The sequence below is a fragment of the Lissotriton helveticus genome, chromosome 1_1 (assembly GCF_964261635.1).
Source record: "Lissotriton helveticus chromosome 1_1, aLisHel1.1, whole genome shotgun sequence".
NCBI lineage: Eukaryota > Metazoa > Chordata > Amphibia > Caudata > Salamandridae > Lissotriton > Lissotriton helveticus.
Genome location: NC_136057.1, coordinates 1,351,149,891 through 1,351,173,339, shown reverse-complemented (window position 1 = coordinate 1,351,173,339; position 23,449 = coordinate 1,351,149,891). Strand labels below are relative to the sequence as shown.

General features: G+C 48.3%; 1 protein-coding gene and 1 non-coding gene across 3 annotated transcripts in view; both read right to left on the bottom strand.

Moving 5' to 3' along the window:
* The window catches only part of MEI1 (meiotic double-stranded break formation protein 1), a 3,250,839-nt gene that overhangs the window by 2,970,072 nt on the left and 257,318 nt on the right, over positions 1–23,449 (bottom strand). For both annotated transcript variants that reach the window (XM_078683295.1, XM_078683306.1), the window contains exon 4: positions 5,464–5,537. In XM_078683295.1, coding sequence (XP_078539421.1) covers positions 5,464–5,537 — 74 coding nt within the window. The remainder of the gene's footprint in view (positions 1–5,463; positions 5,538–23,449) is intronic.
* LOC144780457 (U6 spliceosomal RNA) lies at positions 7,717–7,821 on the bottom strand. The gene has a single exon (XR_013600748.1). It is a non-coding gene; the product is annotated as a U6 spliceosomal RNA (small nuclear RNA).

The window sequence follows — 23,449 nt, the reverse complement described above, 5'->3', positions numbered from 1 at the left end:
CTTGTCCTTGAGTCTGTTAAGCCACAACAGCAGTCGTCCTTCTCTGTCCCTGATAGTCTTAGGGGGAAGGTCCGGCAGATCTTGCACTCCTTTGCCTTATGTTCAGGATAAAGGCAATATAAACATTTTTTGTGGGGATCTTCTTTGAATAGCCTAAGTTTCCCACAAGAATCACAGGACCTGAACAGGGATTTAGAAGTAGACATTTGAAAAATCTTGAAGAAACTAACTAATCTTGAAGAAAACTGAGCAGAGCTCAGGGAGACTCCCTTCACACGACGTGCGGTAGAAAATCTGAGAGCCTGAGCCTCTGGGGAGAACATTCTGGTGGGTGCTGTCGCCTGATTGGCTGCAGTTTGGACTAACACATAATGACTAAGATAGTCACGAGTGTGGAAGTTTTTTCTACTGTAGCTGGTGCTACTTTACTTCATGGTTTGGTATTTCTGATATTTGCTATATATTTTATGGCATATTATTGCTTTTTTATATACCGTGGGACTCCTACTCCGACGACTGGGAATGATTCAGGCATGTGAATCTATGAAAGACACCCCTAATACTGGAGAAAACACCGAATCGGTAAAACAGGCCGATACCGAACGCAAAACCAGAAAATGCTATGCATCAAACAAAAAATCGGAAAAAAATAAAGAACCGCTAAAAGCCCCCGCGGTAAATTACCGAATCGGTAAACAGACAATCGGAATTACCGAACCCCAAAGCTGACTTCGGAAATACCGAATCGCTATTAACGAATCGAAATGGTATGCATGAAAAGTCGCTAAGACCGAAAATCCCAAAAATCGCTATTTAGCATGAGCAAAATAAGGGGAATCACAATCAGGAGGTAAAGTTAACTGAAGGACAGAAAAAAAAAATCTAACCCCATCAGCAGGTGCTGACAATCAGTAACCCTTCATAAATGCCCTGGGAAACCCCACATGTCTACCAAAATGGCTGCCCTCTACGTGCTTGCTAGGAGGAGGAGGATCAACGCCCAGGCCCAGCGCAGGAGGATGATACAGGACAGGATCTTCAGGGTGCGCATCACTTTGCTGGGGCAGACTGAGGAACAGGTGTACGACAAGTATAGACTCAACCGTACCATGATAATGGGCCTAATAGCAGACCTGGAACCATTACTGCAGCACGAGACCCGTCGGACCAACGCCATACCAGCCCATGTGCAGGTCCTATGCTGCCTGCACCTGCTTGCGTCTGGAAGCTTCCAGGGGGTGTTAGCTGAGACAGGAGGCGTGTCGCAAAGTGCGTTATCACGCTTCTTCCACCGGTTCCTAGAGGCCATGCTGACATTAATTAATCGCCACATCACCTTCCCCACAACCCCCCAGCAGCTGACCCGCACCAAACGGGAATTCTACCAGGTGGCACAATTCCCCCATGTCATAGGGTGTGTTGACTGCACGCATGTCCCCATCTGTCCTCCATCAGCCACCGAATACATATTCCGCAACCGGAAGTCATATCATTCTATTAATGTGCAGGTGGTGTGCAATGCCAAGTACATCATTACGGACCTTGTAGCCCAATTCCCCGGGAGCACACACAACGCCTACATATTCCGTCACTGTGGCCTCCACAGGCGCCTGATCAACGGTGAATTCGGAGAGGGACACCTACTAGGTACATATAGATGCATCATCGTACTCTCCATCCACTCCATCCCCACATGTATATTTTCATTCATGCTGATTACCATTCTCTCCCCATCCTGCAGGTGACAGCGCATACGCATTGCGTGAATATCTCCTCACTCCCTATCTCAACCCAGCTACACCGCAAGAGGGCACACATCAGCACCAGGAATGTGGTTGAGCGGACATTCAGCATCCTCAAGAGCCGCTTCCGAATACTGCACAAGACTGGAGGTGCCTTGCAGTACGACCCAGTGACCTGCTGCCAGATCATTGCTGTGTGTGCCATCCTGCACAACATTGCCACACGCAGGGGGATACCCATATAGGTGGACGGAGAGGATGAACTACGTGCACAGCAACCCCCCCCCCCCCAACACCGACAGGCGCATGTGCCCAACACAGCCGAAGGGCAAAGGAGGCGGACATACATCACACGGAATCATTTCTGAGACAGGTAAGAGAGTGACTTGACAACAGGATCAGATTTGCAAGGGTTTAATGGGCATGGACACCTGACCGGTGCAGAAATACGTAACACAAACATGCTGCTGCTGCAGTTAAAGTAAAACTAAAAATGTCCCTTCTCAGAACGGGTGTTGCGTGCGGCACTTTAGTCTGGCCATGGTTACCTCACCAAGGACAGTGTGACTTTGCCACATGTTCACTTCCGTTTGCCGCGTACCCCCAGTCTCTTGTCCTGTGACTCCTCGGGTTCTACACGATGGGAGTCAGTGGCAGTTGCATTGCGGCCACTGCGCCTCCTCACGCTGGTCTCCGACAGGGAGACGCTGCTGACACTGGAGGCTGCCTCACTCCCCTCTTCCGCTCCCAGACTGCTGACACTGGCTGACCCAGGCTGCAGTTGCTCCACTGCAGTGGTCACCCTCTCAAGGGCCATTGCCACATCCCCACAATAATGACCTAGGTCCACTTGCAGGGACACGGACCTGCGGGACAGCACAGCCGTGCTGTTGCACAGCTTATTAATGGCCTTGTTAGTTGTATTCACTGCCAGCATGATCTGCCTGTGACGCCGACGCTCACTCTGTTGGCCTGCGACTACGGCACGTGTCAGTTCTTGCAGGCAAAGCTTGATGTCATTGTTGCCGGCAGATACGGCAGAGGTGTGCTCACGCACAGCGTCAGTCATGTTGCCTAGTTTGTTGCAAAGTTTGGTCATGGAGAGATTCATGGCACCCATGTGTCTCCCCTGCAGGCGCTGGACACGCAGCATCCGGGTCTCCACAACTCCGTACCCTTCGGACAGATCGACTGGTCTTGCAGCAGCCCGACCCGGGGGCACAAGCCTCTGCCTGATGCGCTGTCGTGCTGCAGTTTGGCTGGTTGGAGTGGCGACAGCCTGGCGTGGAACATTTGGGTGTGCTGAACAGTGATCCGACTCCATCACGGGCAGGGAGGGCACATCTGCTCTGCGGCTCTTCGGAGTGGCCCGCACCGGTGGTGGTGGGGGTGGTGTCTTGGACCGCGAGGATGGTGGTGGTGGTGGTGGTGTCTTGGACCGCGAGGATGGTGGTGGTGGTGGTGGTGTCTTGGACCGCGAGGATGGTGGAGGTGTTGTCCGCCGTGGTGGTGAAGGGGAGGACATGGCTTCAGCTCCCTGTGAGCACTCCGCATCTGACAACACTGGCGTCTCTGAGATGACGAGGCGGGCACTGTCGTCAGAATCGATGGGGGATGCATCTGTGTGTGAAACAGTGCATAGTTATTATCATGGTATAGTATGTGACAATAGCTGTGGCATCTCACATTAAATTACTTTTTCTGACTGACATTTGGCCCTTGGCTGCTGTATTCATCTCTGGGCTCTGGCATGCACCCATTCATGTATTGACTACAACTCCCATGGTGCAACACATTGGTGAGGGTATGTGTTTAGGGCAACGCTACATGTGCACTGGGTCTGGCATGGGGGATTGGGCAGGGACTTAGTACACGCTGCATTGTTACGCTGCCATGCTTCTTACCTTGTCCTCCTTCCGCAGCACCAGAGGTGTCCAGACGTGTGACCCCCACAACAGCTTCCGGTTCTATGGTGGACTCCACTAGATCCCCCAGGGCTGTGTTAGGCGTCACATTGGATGTGCCCCCTCCTGTGCCAGCAGCATCCCTGACCCTCTGCGCTATCTTCTCCTTGGCCCTCTTACGCAGGTCGTACCAGCGTTTTTTTAGGTCGTCGATGCTGCGGTGGGTGACTCCGCAGGCATTTACCTTGTCCTTGATGCGCAGCCACATCTTTCGTTTTTCTGCCTCTGGCACCTTCAGCGACAACTTCCCAAACAGTCGGTCATTGTTGCTGGTCACACACTCTATTAGGATTTCCAGCTCCTTATCAGAAAACTTGCGTTTTCGCTTTCGGGGTGTGTCCTTTCCCGGCTGGGGAGCCTCCTTCTCCATCTTGTTCTGCTTGCCTTGTCCTGCTTGCTACTGGTTCTGTCAGGGTCCTCAGCTCCTGTGCTCTGCCTCCTCCTCTGTGCTACTCCGAACACTGAATGCAGCGTGGCTGTCCTACTTCCTGGTTGTGATGTCATCGGCCTGCTTCCGAGGCATCGCGTAATTTTCCCGATTTCGGTATTACCGATTTCGCTAATACCGGATTCACTAATACCGATTCGGTATTAGCTAACTCGGTATTTGCTACTCTCGCTGTCGTACAATCGCTATTTAATAGCGATTATTACCGATTCGGTATTTTTTACCGATTACTTTGATGCATCGCGGTTTGCATGTCCTTAATAGCGATTCGTTATTTTTCGCTATTACCGACATGTATTACCGATTGTTGATGCATATGCCCCTAAATTACTGAACCTGTTAATGCGGCTGAATGTGTCAGTGCTGTTGTGTTAGCTAAAGTGAAAAATGGTCAACTCAGATTGTGCACCAATTTGTGCTCACTTAATAAGAACATTGTAGTTAATTGTCAACCTTTACCAAAAATTCAGAAACTACTTACTACCTTAGGTGGACTAAAATCTTAAGCAATATTGATCTGAAGGTAGCCAATCATCAAGTTTGATTAGAAAAAACGATGGAACTGCTCACCACATTCATTACCCATTTTAGTGTTGTGAAGTTTACAAGACTTCCATTTGGCAAAGCCTTAGCAGATACTGTTTTTCAAAAGCTTATGCATCGTATTTTTAAGGATGTTCCTGCGGTCCAGGACGACATGCTGGTATTTTCCAAAACTGATCTAGAAAGGATCACCACTGCTTGGCAGTTGGATTCAGGACTTACAGCATGTCAACTTGTGGGCAATTGTTTACTACTTGCTATTTAGTAAACTTACCTGTTACCCTTACCGGATGTGAGCCTGAATTTCTGGCACTGGACAATGCTCAGAACATTCCGCCCGACAGTTGTTATATGGGTTCCTTAACATCCCATGATGCTCCATTCTAGGCCTCTTTACTCTATGTTCAAATTGTACTAAAGTGTTGTTTTGACATGTCTGAAAACTGATTTTGTCTTTGTTTCAGTTAACATGCAATGTTAGCTCACGGTACACTTACACAATGATGTTTAAAATGGATTCACGATTGGACATTCTGCCCGACAGTGCCCTCTGAGATAAGGTTTCAGGAAAGCTTCCTAAGTTTCCCCCTCAAAAGAAAACAGATGCTTCGATAGTGTAAAACCTACATAAAATACCATTGTGGTTGAGTCATCTGGGGCCAACATTGTAGGGTACTGTGAGCAACACGTTGCACACAAGCTACACACTGGGTACTATTGTTGAAGTAACAAGAAACAAATGCTTTCGAATAATATCTTCACTGACCTCTTTATGACACTCATCCAGTATGCAGTGCACAAACTGCTCAGACTTCAATTCCACAATCAGCTGCATGAGAACTACACAAAATAAAATACAGTAAATAAAAAACAGTTGAATACAGCTCAGGAACAACTAAAGAAAAGATGAAATATTGTACAACAGTGCTCTAGCATAAACATCATCCAATATTATCATGCTTTAGAATCTGCATTTTAAAATACCATGGACTCGATCAAGAAAGGCACAAAATAGATTCCAGGGCATTTGAAAGTATACATGCGTCAATCGACCTGATCACAAAAATCATGCAAATACAACAACAAAATAACACAAACAAAGACACATTCCAGTGGTTATGCCTCAATGGCCCCAAAAGCACACCTCCAAGATTAAGTTACCAGACAGCACACCCATTCGCACCCTTCCATATATGACTAATGCCCCGATTACTTACCGGTAATCTTCATTACTCCGAGTTAGTCTTCCTCGCCACATGACTAACAAAGTGAGCTTCAGCTCCACACCAGAACCCTCCACAGCAAAAAAGCCAGCCTCCCATGCCTCCCATCCCTTCCCAATATGGCCGACCCATTACACTCCATGACCACTATAAGAGGTGGGCTGGCCCAACCCCAAAGCCTGAAACTACCAAGCCCAAACATGAAGCCGATAGCCAGACAGGGAGGGAGGGATGGGAACTCATGTGGCGAAGAAGACTAACTCGGAGTAATGAAGATTACCGGTAAGTAATCGAGGCATTACCTCCTCGTCAGTCTTCCTCGCCACATGACTAACAAAGTGAGCACATACCAAAGCCAAGTGGCTTCATGGAAACTCACGAGAAACCCCAACAGACCAGAAGGGGACGCCCACGAAAGAGGGCAAACCTAACCGATCAGCACGAGCGGAAGGACCATCCAGGAGAGAGGCAACCAAGCAGAGTCGCCGCCGCCCCTGAGGGAGGCGCCTCGTCCAGCCGCGGCTAGCAGGAAGAACCAGCCCGGGACGGAAAGACACTGGGAAGGCCGAAAACCCGGACCCCAGAGACACGAAGTGCCGTCAGGAAATCTGCCCCAAGCAATAGCCGAAGGAGGAAAGAGAAAGGCACAGGACCAGACCGCACAGAGCCAAAAGCAACAGCAAACAGGGCCCAGAACAGAACCAGGACTGCCCAACAGACAGCCAAAAGTGAGAGTGGATCATAAGCCCAGAGAGAGGAACTGAAAGAACAGAGGGCATCCCCACCACAGCGACCCAACAAAAAAGCCACAGCAGAAAGAGAGACGCAGACCGACAAGCACAGCCACACCGCAAGGTGGACCACCACCCACGAGAGAGCCGAAACCATCCAGAGGAATGGGGCAGCGGAACCATACACAATCGAACAGACTGGCAAGAGCCGCAAGGATGGAAACAGAATAGAAACAGGAGGGGGATATATCCCAGTCACACAAAGGACCCCTAGGAGAGAACACAGGGAGGCACGAGGCAAAATGGACCCAAGAAGGCACCGGAAACGACACGGAAGAGACCGGAGGAAACCCAACCGGACAACAGCGAAAAAGTGGGAAACCCACAGGTCTGCCAACGTCCAGAAGGAAGGGTACACCGCGCGGCAGCCCGAGACCGCCCCGCACAGGGACCAAGCAACCTGTCGCAGGAACGTACCACAAGAAGGAAGCGAGCCGCCGAAGCGAGCACCCAGGCGGCCACACAGTCAGCCAGCCAACAATCAGGCCCACCCAGCCGAACAAAGAACCGACCGGGACAGGAGCGCACAAGGCGAAAAAGCCACAGGCAAAAACACACCAAAGGCAAGCAGGACAGAAGGGCAGGGCGAAAACGACCCCAAGCCATGCCAAGACACCCAGGGAGCCACCAGAGTCAACAGGACCTGGGACCCCCAAAATCAGGGACAAAAAACGAGGATACAATCCATACCGGAAGCGCCGGGCCCCGACAGGGAGACGAGAACCGGGAGTCCCAGCCCCCCGGACACCCAACAGCACTGCTGGAAACAAAAACCAGCAAGGGAAAGAGAAAGCAGGGGCAGGACACAAAAACCCGCGCCGACACAGGCACAACCAGGACCAATGAGCAACAGGGCCCAAGGCAACCATGGCAGCAGCAGACACCAACGGAGATGCACCCAGACGAGAAGGACGAAGAGCTAACACCAGGGACCCAAAGGAAGCAGACAGCACCAGACCCTCCCAGGAGAACTCCCAACCGGGCACCAAAGAGGACCGACCCACAAATAATATGGAATGCTCCACGAAATTGCGTGTCACCCTTGCGCAGGGGCCATGCTAATCTTCTAAATCGTTCCAATTGTAGTATATGTGTTGCTGAAGCGAGCACAAGAGCCAATGTAGAAAAAAGCCAACAGGGGCGAACCCCGCAAACACCCCGGAGCACGAGGCAGGGGACAAACGCACCAGAAGGGCAACAAGAAGCCCCAGCAAGGCAGGGGAAAACCTCAGAGAAGCCAAACGTGAAAAAACGCCCACAGGGAAACCCACTGACCCAGCACAGACCGGGAACCCAAGCACGGCCCCCAGGAAGGCAAAAGTCACCAACACATGGGAAGGAGGAACCTAACAGAAGACCTCCGGCCACACCAGGAGAAGGAGCGGAAGGGAGTCCCCGGGGCAAAAACAACCAAGGAAGGGCCAGAGGCAACGAGACCAACAGGAAGGGGAAGGGGAAGATCCGCAAAGGACAGACAGCACCAAACAACAAGATCCAAAACACGACCCGAGGAAGACCCCAACCAAGGTAGACAACCCCAACCGGAACAACCAGGGGGCCAAACAAAATCCTAAGAACAGGACCCGTCAGAGAAGGACCAGCGAGAACTCCAAAAGCGACCCTGCAATAAAAAGGAGAGAACGCACACCCCACCAGAGGTAGGCGCCGAACCCTTGGCTCGACCAAGCAGGAACCACCCAAAGGAAGCAGAGCAACCAGAGAGCCACAGCTCCATGGACAGGAGCTGGGGAGCCCAATATCCGACAACCGGAGCGGCCTGGCAGAGGGCAAGATACTAGACACCAACTAACAAGTAACACTCAGTCAAAAACCTGCTCAGAAATGAGGGTTGGAAGATTGCGTGTGCTGCTTGCAAAATCAATAACGGGACACCCTTCCGATAGTTACAGTGTTCCCATCAGAGTTCCATCCTGTACCGCCCTTCATCATTTGGGAAGACCACCATAAGTACACAGGGAAACCCCATATACGATTAGGCACAGCATGGTGGAAAACAATGCCCAATGAAGTTATGACAGGTCGGTGGCAGGATGTAACCAATAAGCAGTGCTAAATAATGAAAATAAAAGAATTTTTCAAAAAAGTGGTGATGTTAAAAAGGGGTAGAAGAAGGAAAATAGATTTATTAGCAACCTTCAACTCCCACTCTCTAAAAACAGTGCAAAAAGGTAGTGTAAGCAAATTACTACCTCGACAGTTTATAAAGTCACGGTCGACATGTTTCTGCAGCTTTTACCTGTGCCCCGGGGTCACTTGCTGCTTCTTCAGGACCTATCCTGCTACTGCTTAGTTAGTGCATAATAAACAAGGAAACTTAAATAAATTAAATGTCACCTTAGATTCTCCTGATGGAGGAACCAGTGGATTTCGCAAAACAGCACACACACATAAAAAAGAAGAAAAGAAGGAGAACAAGCCTATTAGCAAAAGCTCTCTGGGCGAGACTCGAATACAAAGCAAAGTCTCGCAATTAATGGTTTATAATCCATTTCATTCCACACTTATTTTGAGATAACAGCTATTCCCAAAAGAGCCAGATTGCCACTTGTGTACAAAAACACACTCACCCCACGTTATGGAGAATGCTGCCCCACCTCACCCGGCATTAGCTCAGGTACTGCGGAGCCCCGCTCTGTATGAATCATAAACACATATAAAACAAGAATCAATTAAAGGAAGTACTGTAAGGTCAAGGCAGGCCACTCGATATAGCGTGGCTTACAGAGGCGCCTGTTCTGTCTGTTGACTCACCTATCCGTCGGTACTCCAGACGTCCAACTGGGCTGTCTGTGGGAGGTACCGGCGGTCGGAGCCCTGTTACCTAAATAGGCTATAGATCTTGTGAGCCTACCGGCACATACCGTGAAACGGGGACGCGCTCCTTGCTGCTAGCGTCAGTCTGTCCTCTTCCGGGTATGCCAGAGGAGTATTACGATTGGCTGGCGCGGAGCGTGACGCGTCACGCGAGGAACTATGGGCTTAGTGGTTTGGAACCCTCGTGTGTACTCTGTCTAAACCTATCTATTGTATAGGGTCTAAAAGGTCTCATAGACTCCTCAGATTTTTTACACACAAAACCGGCGTCAGCACGCAAATTATCATGACGCCCTCGCAATGATGCAAGAAATTTTTTTAACAATTTTAACAGCGTATAAAACAGCCTGGCGGCAACTCCTAGTTGACAAAAAGGGGGAGCACCAAAACTAAGGCCCCGTGTGTCTTTTTAGCAAGGTCTATGACCATATCATGTTTAGGCTATTGGCGCATCTGGGTAAGACCTAGACAGATCTCGCCTCAAAAGGCCATTATAAACGCGCTACTCCTGCGCTGTATCCATTGTGCTGGACAACAAAACTCCTGAGCATCCATGCACCCAGGCAGCGAACATGTTCTATCTCCCTTAATCAGCAGGCTGGCGCCAACTAGAAAACACCAATGCGTACCGAAAGCTGACCATAGATCCTACTGCTAGATTAACAAAGCAAATAGCACAGATAGTGGAGGAAGCACTCAGCGAGGGCTGGATAACAGCTAAAGAAGGACAGTTCCTTTGCACTGCTAACCCTAGAACTCCCTACTTTTATCACTTACCCAAAATCCACAAACCCCAGCGACCACCACCAGGTCGCCCTATCATTTCGGGGATCGGCTCCCTTTTGGAGCCCCTGTCGACTTTCGTCGACGTATTTCTAAAGCCAATGGTAAGTGCAATGCCTACGTATCTCAAAGACACTAAGGATGTCTTAAGACTGTTGAGAGACATTGATTTTGATCGTAATACTGATATCTTAGTATCATTTGATGTGGAGAGTTTGTATACCTCAATCCCACAGAAAGAGACATTAGAAGTAGTGGAAATGCTCCTCTTAGAGAGAGATCTAGATTCCATCACTCCCGTCAATCTCATAATGACTCTGGCTAATATAGCCATGACAGAGAATTTTTTCCAATTTGAAGACTCACTCTATCTTCAAGTCAGTGGAACGAGCATGGGCAGCATTTTTGCGCCGTCGTTAGCAAATCTGTATGTGCATAACTTTGAAACAGAGCACATCTTCTCGGACAATAACCCTTTCACAGACCAGTTGCGTCTGTGGAAGCGGTATATTGATGATATTTTAGTGATCTGGAGAGGGAGTGAAGAAGAACGAACCAGGTTCCACGAATGGTTGAATGAGAGAAATCGCTTTCTACGCTTCACAATGGAGCAGAGTAGAGTTCATCTAGCGTTTCTCGATCTACTAATTACACCCACGACTACAGGTTTGGCCTCTGAGCTGTACCGCAAACCGATGTCGCGTAATTCTTTACTAGACTATAACAGCTGTCATCCTAAATCTCTTCGAGATAATTTACCTTATGGGCAATTTTTGCGCATACAACGAAATTGCTCGATTAAAGACCGTTTTGAACATCATGCCGATTGCCTTAAAGAAGATCTTGCACAAAAGCATTATCCCAAAGGCCTAGTTCGGAAATCAAAAAAGAGAGCCTCCAACAACAACCGTGAGGGGCTATTGGAGATATTGCCACCCAAACCCATTCAAAATCGAATGACCTGTGTGAGCACCTTCACTCCGCAATCAAATGCCATCCAGAAAATAATAAAGAAACGTTGGTGCATTTTGAATACTGGAGGGGACACTATTCCAGCTCCACTGTTTGCCTTTAAGAGAGGGCAGAGCTTAAAGGACAGATTGGTTCACACGCGCCCCAAAGGGGACATACCACGAGCATTAGGTACATTATGGGACATGCCTGCGGCCACAGGACACCATCCCTGTGGGAACTGCGCGGCCTGTCCGAACACAACGAAATCCCAAACTATTGATATAGGGACTGGGAGACCGTGGGAACAGCGTAGGTTCACAAATTGTAACAGCTCCAATTTAGTGTACCTAATTAGCTGCCCATGCAACAAGAGGTATGTGGGTATGACTACTCGCAAAATCAAGACACGCATTTGTGAACACAAAAGCTCTATTCGGTGCTCAAGACAGTCGACCAGACTGACGAACCACTTTTTAACAGCCAAGCATATGTCGTCTGAGTTGCATTGGACTGTGATAGAGCAGCCTTTGATACCAGCCCATATCACTGACACTAAGAGTTTCCTGTTCCAGCGTGAACAGCGATGGGTATATAAATTGGGCACAGACAAGCGAGGATTGAATGAAGATATTCCTTGGATGTCACTCAAGAGTTAGAGGCACAAGATAATCAGTGCTTTTACATTAATGAATGATATGCCCGGAGTGAGGTATATCTGTTACTTCCCTTGAGTATGAGTACTTGATGATCATATGGCATGTGGGCTGTGAGTATTACTCCCATATCACGACAGGGTAACAGAAGGGGCCCTCTCGACAGTAGATATCAGGAATGACGCGTGTAATACATGTTGTGTTCAGATTAAAGGATGAGATTAATGAGACTGGTGGAGATGTTCTAGATAGAGCACCGCCAGCCTGCTGATTAAGGGAGATAGAACATGTTCGCTGCCTGGGTGCATGGATGCTCAGGAGTTTTGTTGTCCAGCACAATGGATACAGCGCAGGAGTAGCGCGTTTATAATGGCCTTTTGAGGCGAGATCTGTCTAGGTCTTACCCAGATGCGCCAATAGCCTAAACATGATATGGTCATAGACCTTGCTAAAAAGACACACGGGGCCTTAGTTTTGGTGCTCCCCCTTTTTGTCAACTAGGAGTTGCCGCCAGGCTGTTTTATACGCTGTTTAAATTGTTAAAAAATTTTCTTGCATCATTGCGAGGGCGTCATGATAATTTGCGTGCTGACGCCGGTTTTGTGTGTAAAAAATCTGAGGAGTCTATGAGACCTTTTAGACCCTATACAATAGATAGGTTTAGACAGAGTACACACGAGGGTTCCAAACCACTAAGCCCATAGTTCCTCGCGTGACGCGTCCGCGTCACGCTCCGCGCCAGCCAATCGTAATACTCCTCTGGCATACCCGGAAGAGGACAGACTGACGCTAGCAGCAAGGAGCGCGTCCCCGTTTCACGGTATGTGCCGGTAGGCTCACAAGATCTATAGCCTATTTAGGTAACAGGGCTCCGACCGCCGGTACCTCCCACAGACAGCCCAGTTGGACGTCTGGAGTACCGACGGATAGGTGAGTCAACAGACAGAACAGGCGCCTCTGTAAGCCACGCTATATCGAGTGGCCTGCCTTGACCTTACAGTACTTCCTTTAATTGATTCTTGTTTTATATGTGTTTATGATTCATACAGAGCGGGGCTCCGCAGTACCTGAGCTAATGCCGGGTGAGGTGGGGCAGCATTCTCCATAACGTGGGGTGAGTGTGTTTTTGTACACAAGTGGCAATCTGGCTCTTTTGGGAATAGCTGTTATCTCAAAATAAGTGTGGAATGAAATGGATTATAAACCATTAATTGCGAGACTTTGCTTTGTATTCGAGTCTCGCCCAGAGAGCTTTTGCTAATAGGCTTGTTCTCCTTCTTTTCTTCTTTTTTATGTGTGTGTGCTGTTTTGCGAAATCCACTGGTTCCTCCATCAGGAGAATCTAAGGTGACATTTAATTTATTTAAGTTTCCTTGTTTATTATGCACTAACTAAGCAGTAGCAGGATAGGTCCTGAAGAAGCAGCAAGTGACCCCGGGGCACAGGTAAAAGCTGCAGAAACATGTCGACCGTGACTTTATAAACTGTCGAGGTAGTAATTTGCTTACACTACCTTTTTGCACTGTTTTTAGAGAGTGGGAGTTGAAGGTTGCTAATAAATCTATTTTCCTTCTTCTACCCCTTTTTAACATCACCACTTTTTTGAAAAATTCCTTTATTTTCATTATTTAGCACTGCTTATTGGTTACATCCTGCCACCGACCTGTCATAACTTCATTGGGCATTGTTTTCCACCATGCTGTGCCTAATCGTATATGGGGTTTCCCTGTGTACTTATGGTGGTCTTCCCAAATGATGAAGGGCGGTACAGGATGGAACTCTGATGGGAACACTGTAACTATCGGAAGGGTGTCCCGTTATTGATTTTGCAAGCAGCACACGCAATCTTCCAACCCTCATTTCTGAGCAGGTTTTTGACTGAGTGTTACTTGTTAGTTGGTGTCTAGTACTTATGAGGGACGTAGCACTCCTGGTCATTAAACTTTCCCTCTGACCCTCCCTAGTGAAGTTTGTAGAGGGCAAGATACCTCAACAGAAGGACCACAAAAAACCCTGACTCACATGGGGAGAAGCATGGCGACAGCAGGAGGCCGTCAGGCAAGGGGTGCAGGAGCTGCCCACCGAGACAGGGAGCAGGCGAAGGAAGGAGCGGCAACGCCACGGACCTGGACAAGACGGAGTGAGCCCTTCAGGAGCAGAAACACGCCGCAGCCCACAGCCCCCAGAGGATGACCAATAATGTTATGACTGGGACAGAGGAGAGCAGGGGGAACAGGAGGCCAGAGGACGGAAGGACCGCAGGCCCAAAGCCCAAAGAACGAGCCCGAGGCACTAGACCAACCAGTGAGCAAAAGCCACTATAACGAACCAGCACCCCAAGGGAACCCCAGGGCACCAACAAGATACACAGAACCATGTCAAAGCAGCAAGAAGCAGCAAGAAGCAGCATCCAGAAACCCAGGAGGACACCAGTCAGACAGACATAATGCAACACCCCAATGCACACCCACAACAACACAGTGCATAGTGGCAGGAACGTCAACCCCAGGATATACCGGGGGAAACCGAAACCACCCAGCACACCGAGTGGATGCCGGAACCAGCATAGCAGGCAGCAAGACAAACCCACATAAAAACCCCTGCAGGATCCGGTGTACCCAGCACACAGCCGAGAAGGTAGAAACAGAAACGTGACTAGAGGGAGAGCACAAACAAAACATGCTCCACAGACACCCACAGACCAAAACCAGGACCACGGTCACGCAGCATGAGTACATCACGAGCGCACACGAGCGGGACATAGAGACACAGACCCCGTTCCACGAACCCGCGCAAATCCTCAAGGAGGACAGCGTGAGGATCTCCTATACACATAGCTGCACGCTCACAGGACAGGAACTGCTGGCAAGATCAAGCTGACAAAGGGCCCGGATCCACAAACAGAGGCAACAGGACGAGGACAGCAAAAAGAAGGGAAAAGCTGCAAAGCCAAACACCGAAGCCATATCCACCAACCAGGAGGAACGGATCAGAAGGAACTCCCTGGGCCAGCAGAAAAGGCAAACAGTAGGATATTGTGCCGGCGGCGAATCACAGCCCGTAGAGGCGAGACACAGATGGGGAATCCATGCAGGCAGGTCAGAGGGTAACAGCCGAAGACGCAGAAACCCTACTGCGACACGTCAGAATCCCGTAAAGCCGGAAAAAGACCAGCAACACATGACAGCGCGGGAACGCGCAACCGACCCCGCCCCAAGAGGAGGAGGACGAGCCCGACAACAGGCGACACCACACCCGGACCATCATCTCCGAGGAGACCCGGTAAGTAGCAGGGTCAAACACAGACATGCAGCACCGCCTCACGACTCCTGATGGACAGGCGGGCAGCCTGACAATGGCTAGCAGCGGGCCGGCATTAGGCCCACCGTAATGGCCGGTAGGCCCGCAAGGGGCGCCATGCAAACAGAAAGCTTGCGCCGCATGATAGGAGAGACCAGAATGCCGCGGAGCACAGCCGCAGCTCCCCGAGGGGCAGGCGGGCGGCGAGAAGCAACGGGAAAAGCCGAGTGGGAACACCCAAAATGCAGCAAGCTGGCAGATTGAATGGCAGCGAGAGTAAGTCATAGATGAAAAAGGGTCGACCGGCAGACCAGGGCAGCCTCGAGGAGAGACCAGCTGCGAAGCACAGCCAACACCGGCCGCAGCACAACGCGGGGCAGGCGGGCGGGGAGAACCAAAGGATGCAGGGAGAACGCCGCGCAGTACAGCCGTCACCCGCCACAGCGCCTCGAGGGGCAGGCGGGTGGAGGAAGCAACGGCAAAATGCAGCCGCAAGCAGACTGAAAGGAGCGGGAACACAAACGCCGCGCAGGGCCGCCGCTGAAGGGCAGGCGGCACTGCACATCAAAACCGCCTATAACAGCCGCAGCCCATCCACAGCGCCTCGAGGGGCCGGCGGACGGCGAGAACTAAGTGCCGAACAACAGTCACAACCCGGCTAACAGCACCTGTGAAACAAGTGACAAGAACGTGCAGCGAGTGGAAACAGCAAACAGGCGAAAGGTACCACAGCCAGCACGCAACACACGGTGCAATATTTTACGGCCGCACTCAGAAAGGGAAAAAGGAAGCGGAGCCGCCGCCCGTCGCATCGCCAGGAGGGGCAGGTAGGCAGGCAAGAACAAAGTGTAGCACAAAACAGACAGCCGCCGCCCACCGCAGCGCCAGAAACGGCAGGCGGGAGGCGACAACCAGGCACGGAGTAAAGGGACACATAAAACAGAGCAGGCAAGGCAGCGCCGGACACCCTCCCAAACAGGACCCCGGCCACTACGGAAACCCTCGGCCCGCTAGAGCAGAGCCTAACCGGCTCAAAAGCATACAATGGGGGAAAGGGGGGAGAAAAGGAGTCAAAGATCCTAGGGTCCGCTAGAGCAGAACCTCCAACCCGAGACCCATGCACCCGCTACTGCAGGCACCACTTGCCTGGTGCATCTGGAGAGACTTGCGCAGAACTAAAAAACACAGGCTTTGGGGTTGGGCCAGCCCGCCTCTTATAGTGGTCATGGAGTGTAATGGGTCGGCCATATTGGAAAGGGATGGGAGGCATGGGAGGCTGACTTGCTTTGGAGGGTTCAGGTGTGGAGATGAAGTTCACTTTGTTAGTCATGTGGTGAGGAAGACTGACGAGGAGGTAATGGCACTTAAACACCCTTTCATCCAGTCTGAGTAAGGAATGTTTAAGTACGTGTAATTTTCGTTCTCCATCATGGGAATCGTCACCGAACACATGGAAACCAAACAGCTCTGCCAATGTATAAGGTCCGAGAACATTTTACAATATAACATTTTTTTTTCAACATGCATGATTGACCTAAACATTTCCAAGGCTTCCTTTGAAAACTCCAAAGAAAGAAAGTGGGCACACAGAGCAAAGCCTTACAGAGAGAAAAGGGGCACTGTACCTTTAAGTCAGAAGGAGACCATGCAATCCTAAAGGGGCACATCTTTGGCAACTGACTGGTAGCTCATTGTGAAGATTGAGTGAGACATTAAGATCTTAATGACAGTGGTTCACAATGTCATTTGTTTGTGTTTCCCAAGGAGGAGCAGGAGTTGTTCATTAACTCGGTGCATATAAAAATAACCAGGAGAAAATACTATTGTTTCCATTCAGTTTCTGGAAGGGGTATATGTGGAACTCCTTAACCGTTGTGTCAGTGTAAAACTGTGATATTTAGAAATTTGAGCACCATTGGTGGGTATTGCTGACACATGGAGGCACAAGCTTAACTCATATTTTAAAGAAATCAGGAGACGTTTGGATACCTCTGCCCTAACACTAATGGGAAGGACAAAGCAGAGTTACCTTTGTGAGGGTCTGGCTTTTAATCGGTGCTCTAGACTGTGTTGTAACAGAATGCTTTAGTCAGAATATTTTTGACACATAATTTGTGCCTGAATATAGTTTAGAAATATATTGTCCCTTTTTATATTTTTATTTTTATTAAGTCAGAAAGGAACAGCACTGGTAAAATTGAGAATTAACTCCCATTTCGTACACATAGGATATACAGCAATACAATACAATCCCAAATCCAACTTGGATGGAACAACAAAGTATGTTCTGACAGAGAGTACCAAATTTGAAATTAGACATTAACTAAAAAGCCCAAAAAATACAAAACAACAGACGTTACCCCGAAACTAAGCATAGTAGCAAAACACTAACAATAGCTATAGTTCGCTTTAAACATTATTCTGTGAATCCCAATTGACGCCCGCCCATATTCTGTTGAATTTCTTAAGCAAACAAGCGTCCCTGGTTTTGGCCGGTGCAGATTCAGGTTCAAATATTTGCCATATAGCCGCCCATCACTCAGTGACCCGCGGCGGGGTCGGAGAAACCCATGCTCTGGCAATGCAGACCCTGGCAGAAACAATTATTATGGACAGTAGCCATCTTAACCCAAGATGACATTCCATTCTATGGGCCTTATTAAGAGCTTGGCGGTCCCATGGTCTGCCGTATTGGCGGTGGCAATCCTACCACAGTGAGCTCGGCGGTCCGACTGCTGTATTACGAGTTGGACAGATATGCTTTCCGAAGACTGCTGCCGGACCACTGGCACCGCCAACCACACCAAGCGCGGTGGCCCCATGAGGATGTGGGAGGCTCAAACGACCAGTGAAACCGCCCGCGTAATTAAGAGTTGCCTCACAACCGGCGTGACCGTGGAGGTCCAACCACCACATCTGAGACAGCGTGAAGGGGAGGGATATAAGGACGAGACTCACACCTACTCTTTTTTTTTTAAGTAAGTAAAGTTTATTGATTGATTAATTAAAATCTTTACAAAAGACAATTGCTCCATTAAAATAATAGTAAATCATTAAAATTAAATTTTTGAATAACAGTAAATCTTAAAATTGTGGACATTGTTTAAAAACTACTTAAAAAGCAAATTCATATGTTCAGAACTAGGGAAAATATATAATCATTGTAATTTCAAAATAGCATATTATTCCAATTTTTTCCATACTATTGTTATAAATTTTGTCAGGGCAGAGTTAATGGATAGATCGTCTGAGCAAAGGCATCGAATCAAAGCTTGTCTACACGTCCTTATCCCTCTCTCGTTAAATAACCTTTTTAGTATTGATAGTCTTTCATTTCTCAGTTCTGGACAGAGACATAAGAAATGTATTATATTTTCCCCACCAGATTTGCACAACCTACACAGTTTGTTATTATCGAGTTTTTTCCATGGTGGTGCGTGGTGGTGCATGGGCTGCACCCGGCCATACTCCAAATCGTGCTTTGATGAAAAGCTGTTTGCTTTTCAATGACCATGCCGTGTCCAAATATTGTTGTGGCCTCTTTTTCGTATACCCATTTATTATGGACCACGCATGTTTCCTTTTGACAAAGGTTGCTTTGTCACTTATCATTGATAGGTAATCAGTTGTTTTATTCACAGCTTTTTTTGAACGATTCCTGTGATATAGGAGAGGTCCAAATTCCTCTAACCTCAAATTCCTCCAGAGCCATGTCCAAGTATTTCCAGGCAGGTGATTTATTGTTTCCTTCAATTTCTTTCCATAAAAGCTGAGAAATTAAGTTCTCCTTATCATTTTTTACTCTATTCCAGGGATACTCATAGTACGGCCCGCGGGCCAGTGGCGGCCCGGCAGGCCTTCCTGGGCGGCCCGCGGACCTTGCAGACACATGTGTTTTAAAAAAAAAAAATCAATAGTGTTCGCAAATACAGCCACAGCAGCGCGGACTCAGACTCTGCTCTGTGGGGGCCGGGGATTCCAGTATTGTCAGAGGGGAGCTGCAGGGGCCCTGTAAATTTGGCCCCCGAGAGAAAGTTTGTGAGTACCCATGCTCTATTCCATACTTTAATAGCATTACCCTTTCGTGCGATCAGCTGGTTACTCAGACCGAATTCCAGCCTGATCTGGGCTTGTGAAGCATTTTTTGGAAGACGGAAAAGGGATTTAAAAGTTTTTGAAATAGCGTTATTAATGATCATTGCATCTTTCCCATTTAGGGCCTTCTTGCCATAAGTTAGAGATGATAATAATTTAGCCGATATCACCTTAAGGAGAGGTTGATAGGTTAGGTTACTCGTTGACTTTTTGATGATCCCAAATGCAGCTGTTAAGGCATTTGCTTCCTAGTGATATCAAGTTTTTGGGGGGTAAAGTTGCCGTTGTCGTTAAATATTACCCCCAAATATCTACAGGTTTCAACTTGTTACAAGTTCTCCTTCCCCAGAAACCATTTTGATTTTTTTGTAATAACCATAACTTTAGATTTGGTTTCATTTATTACCATATTGTTTTCTGTGGCATATTCCATTGTACGAGTTATTAAGCGTTGTAATCCCACCTTTGTGTAACTTAGGAGAATGACATCATCTGCATAAAGTAGGTTTGATATGGTTTTATCGGCAAGCTTGGGCGAGTGAGCATTTGTGTCATTCAAGGCCTCAGTCAGATCGGCTAAAAACAGGTTAAATAATAGAGGAGCCAATACGCACCCTTGCTTCAGGCCTCCTAACGTAGGTATTTCCCTAGTTAGTGACTGACCATTACCGATACGTACTCTAGCCCAAGTATGTGTATGTAGCAGACGGATCAGGTGAAGTAAAAAAGGAGGAATCCCTTGTAGGCATAGTTTTTGCCACAAAAGTTCTCTGTCCACACAATCAAACGCTGATTTAAAATCGATAAAGCATAGGTACAGAGGTTGCCTTTTTGTAATTGCTTTGTCGATTAGGACTGATAGAGCTAAGATGTTAGTAGCTGTTCCTAGACCTTTTATAAAGCCAGTTTGATTAGGTGGAAGAATGCAGTTGTCCTTTGCCCAGTCTGATAGTTTTGTTAGCAAGATCCCTGCAAAAGGTTTTGCGTCGGTATCCTGTAGGGTTATTAATCGGTAGTTTCCAGGCAATGCCCCATCTCCCTTTTTATAGATCGGGGATATTAAGGACCCTCTCCAGGTTTCAGGTATCCTCCCTTTCCAGACTACTTCTTTAAAAACCCTAAAAAGATATTCTGCCCATGTGTCTGGGTCCTCCTTATACAGGGCAAAGGGAATACCATTTGGGCCCGGTGCTCCATCTTTCTGTTTTTTTTATTTGCTTGGCAATTTGTTCTTTAGTAATATCAAGATAATTATCTTGCTTAGGATTTAAAGTACCTTTCCATATATAATCGTCTTCGGTTCCAATTTCCGTAGGTTCCGAATTTAGGTGGTGCCCCAGAAATTTCACCCATTCCGTCTCAGTCAGTACTGATGAAACTATAGGTTTGTCAGGTCTTGTTAAGTTATTTATCATCTTCCAAAACTCCCTTGAGTTTCCTTGATTACTGGCATAAAAAATTCTGGTCCAGCGCTCGTTGTTAGCTGCGGTTTTTTCGTTCCAGATTAGTTTCCTTAATTTTTGGTTAAAGTCCTTTAGTTCAGCTTTTGTATCTTCTTTATTCAGGAGTTTTGTCAGCTCTTACCTCAGTTTGTTTCGTGTCCGTTTCATTTTTTGTACTGCATACGGAAGGTTAATGTGGGTTTCCTTTTTTTGTATCGGTGTTACATATCTATTACCAGGGTTAATATGGATCGCATTCTGGTTAGGTAGGTTGGATATAAAGCTAACCCATTGGTCAATTATTGATGTAGTGGATATTTCTTGGAGACATTCACTAGCCAGTTTTAGTGCAGAGACATTGGTCAGTCGTTTATTCTTTGATTTCCAATTTAATTTCCGGAAGTTGGTGGTATCAATTTGACCTTGGGTTGTTAAATAGGATTGATATTTTATATTCTTAAGTGATGTGGTTATTATTTGCTGACTGTGGTCACTCTCTGGGACCCTCTTTAAACAATACGTAGTACAGTTGTTAAAGATATTCAACGATGCCAAGGTATAATCAATTCGAGATTTCACATTTTGGGTATAGCAAGACCATGCTGGAGGAGAATCAGTTGGAAATCTACCATTGAGTATCCGTAGTCCCAAAGCTTCCATATCCTTCACTAAATTTAGACCTAATCGATTTTGTCTCGGTTTGGGTTTGGTCTCTGTTACTTGAGCTGGAATTAGCCATTGGTGATCTTGGGACTGTGTCACATCATCTCTTGTGAACGATATTAACAAGTTTAAATTGAAATCTCCTGTAATAATAAAATCCATAAATGGGTCCTCTATCCTTTCCTCTACTACGTAACTGGAGAGTATCACACATTGTCTTCACACCTACTCGTCAACTAGCGTCATGGAGCCCATCGTGCACGTCCTTTCACTGCTCTATTGCCTCAACCACCTTCAAAACCCAGTCTGCCGCAGACGAAATCGGCAGTAAGTCATTCAACTACCTGTTGAAATACACTCCTCAGCAAAACAATGCACCACCATGGACCAGGCAAGGGAGGTGAGATCACAAAGTTGTTATTTACAAATATACAGGGACCCTGTCTGGGAATGTTTCTTATAAATGAATAAAACAATATGGGGCCCATTAGGATGTCGGGCGGATCGCCACCGCCATGCGGGCAGTGGCAACCTGCCAGACATCCTGGTCCGCCCGCCACCCATTTCTCCCCCGCCATATTACCATGGCGGGGGGGACCGTGGGGGACGGAAAGACCGTCCGCCGCTTTTCCGCCCCGGTCGGAAAAGGTTTAATATGGTGGCGGTATCAATCAGACACCGGCAGCCATATTTGGATGGGCTGAAACAGATGCCTTTCAACCAGGCAGGCGGTCTTCACTTCGGGGGCCGCCTGCGGGCCCCCGAAATGAAGGCGAGGTGGGGGGTGCACATGGGGGGTACCTGTGGTACCCCCCAGCATTTGCATACACAATGCGGCTTTGTGTATGCAAATGCATACATGCATTTTTAGCATTGATGCAGGCGGTCCCAAGTACCGTGAGGATGGCGGGCGGGCAAATTCCGCTCACCATCCTAATGAGGGCCCATTAATATGGTGGCGCAAGGCGACCAGGCCGTCCGCCGCTGTCAACCCTGCCATGATAATATGGTGGGGGAAAATGGGTGGCGAGCGGACCAGGATGTCGGGCGGATCACCACCGCCCGCATGGCGGTGGCGATCCGCCTGACATCCTAATGGGCCCCTAAGTGTCCCTCTGTTGCACTCAGTTATGGTCAAAATAACCTTTTTAGAATTAAATAGAGTTCCACAAATGAATTCGTAATATATCACTTCTGGAGAATATCTCGTTTATTATCTTTTGTAGGTGATCATAATGATACTTCTCATATGTTTCTTAAAAGGTTTGATATGGTGGCGGTATCAATCAAACACCGCCAGCCATATTTGGATGGGCTGAAACAGATGCCGCCGGTGCCTGCTGCTTTGCGTATGCAAATGCATACACGCATTTTTAGCATTGTGGCGGACGGTGCTGAGAGCACCGCCCGCCACAATGTTAAAAATGCAGAATGTGCCTGCCACTGTGGCGGGCGCATTCTAATACCCCCCACGGGACCCCCGCCCTTATGGCGGGCGGACCCAAGTACCGTGAGGATGGCGGGCGGGCAAAGACCGCCCGCCATCCAAATGAGGGCCCATTAATATGGTGGCGCAAGGCGACCGGGGCGGAAAAGCGGCGGACTGTCTTTCCGGCCGCCGCGGTCCCCCCTGCCATGGTAATATGGCGGGGGGAAATGGGTGGCGAGCGGACCAGGATGTCGGGCGGATCGCCACCGCCCGCATGGCGGTGGCGATCCGCGTGTCCCTCTGTTGCACTCCGTTATGGTCAAAATAACCTTTTTAGAATTAAATAGAGTTCCACAAATGAATTCATAATATATCACTTCTGAAGAATATGGAGTAGTTTCTGTCCTGTAACTCCAGTTCTCTAGTAGGGGTATCTCTGTTATAGCCATAATCTAGAGAATAGTCCCGCCCATGTGCGTGGACCCCGGAGCAATCAAAAATAATCTCTTAAGTTGTCAAAAAAATGCAGAACTGCACAGACACTTAAGAGAGATTTTAAAGACAGAAAATGCAACCTATATCCA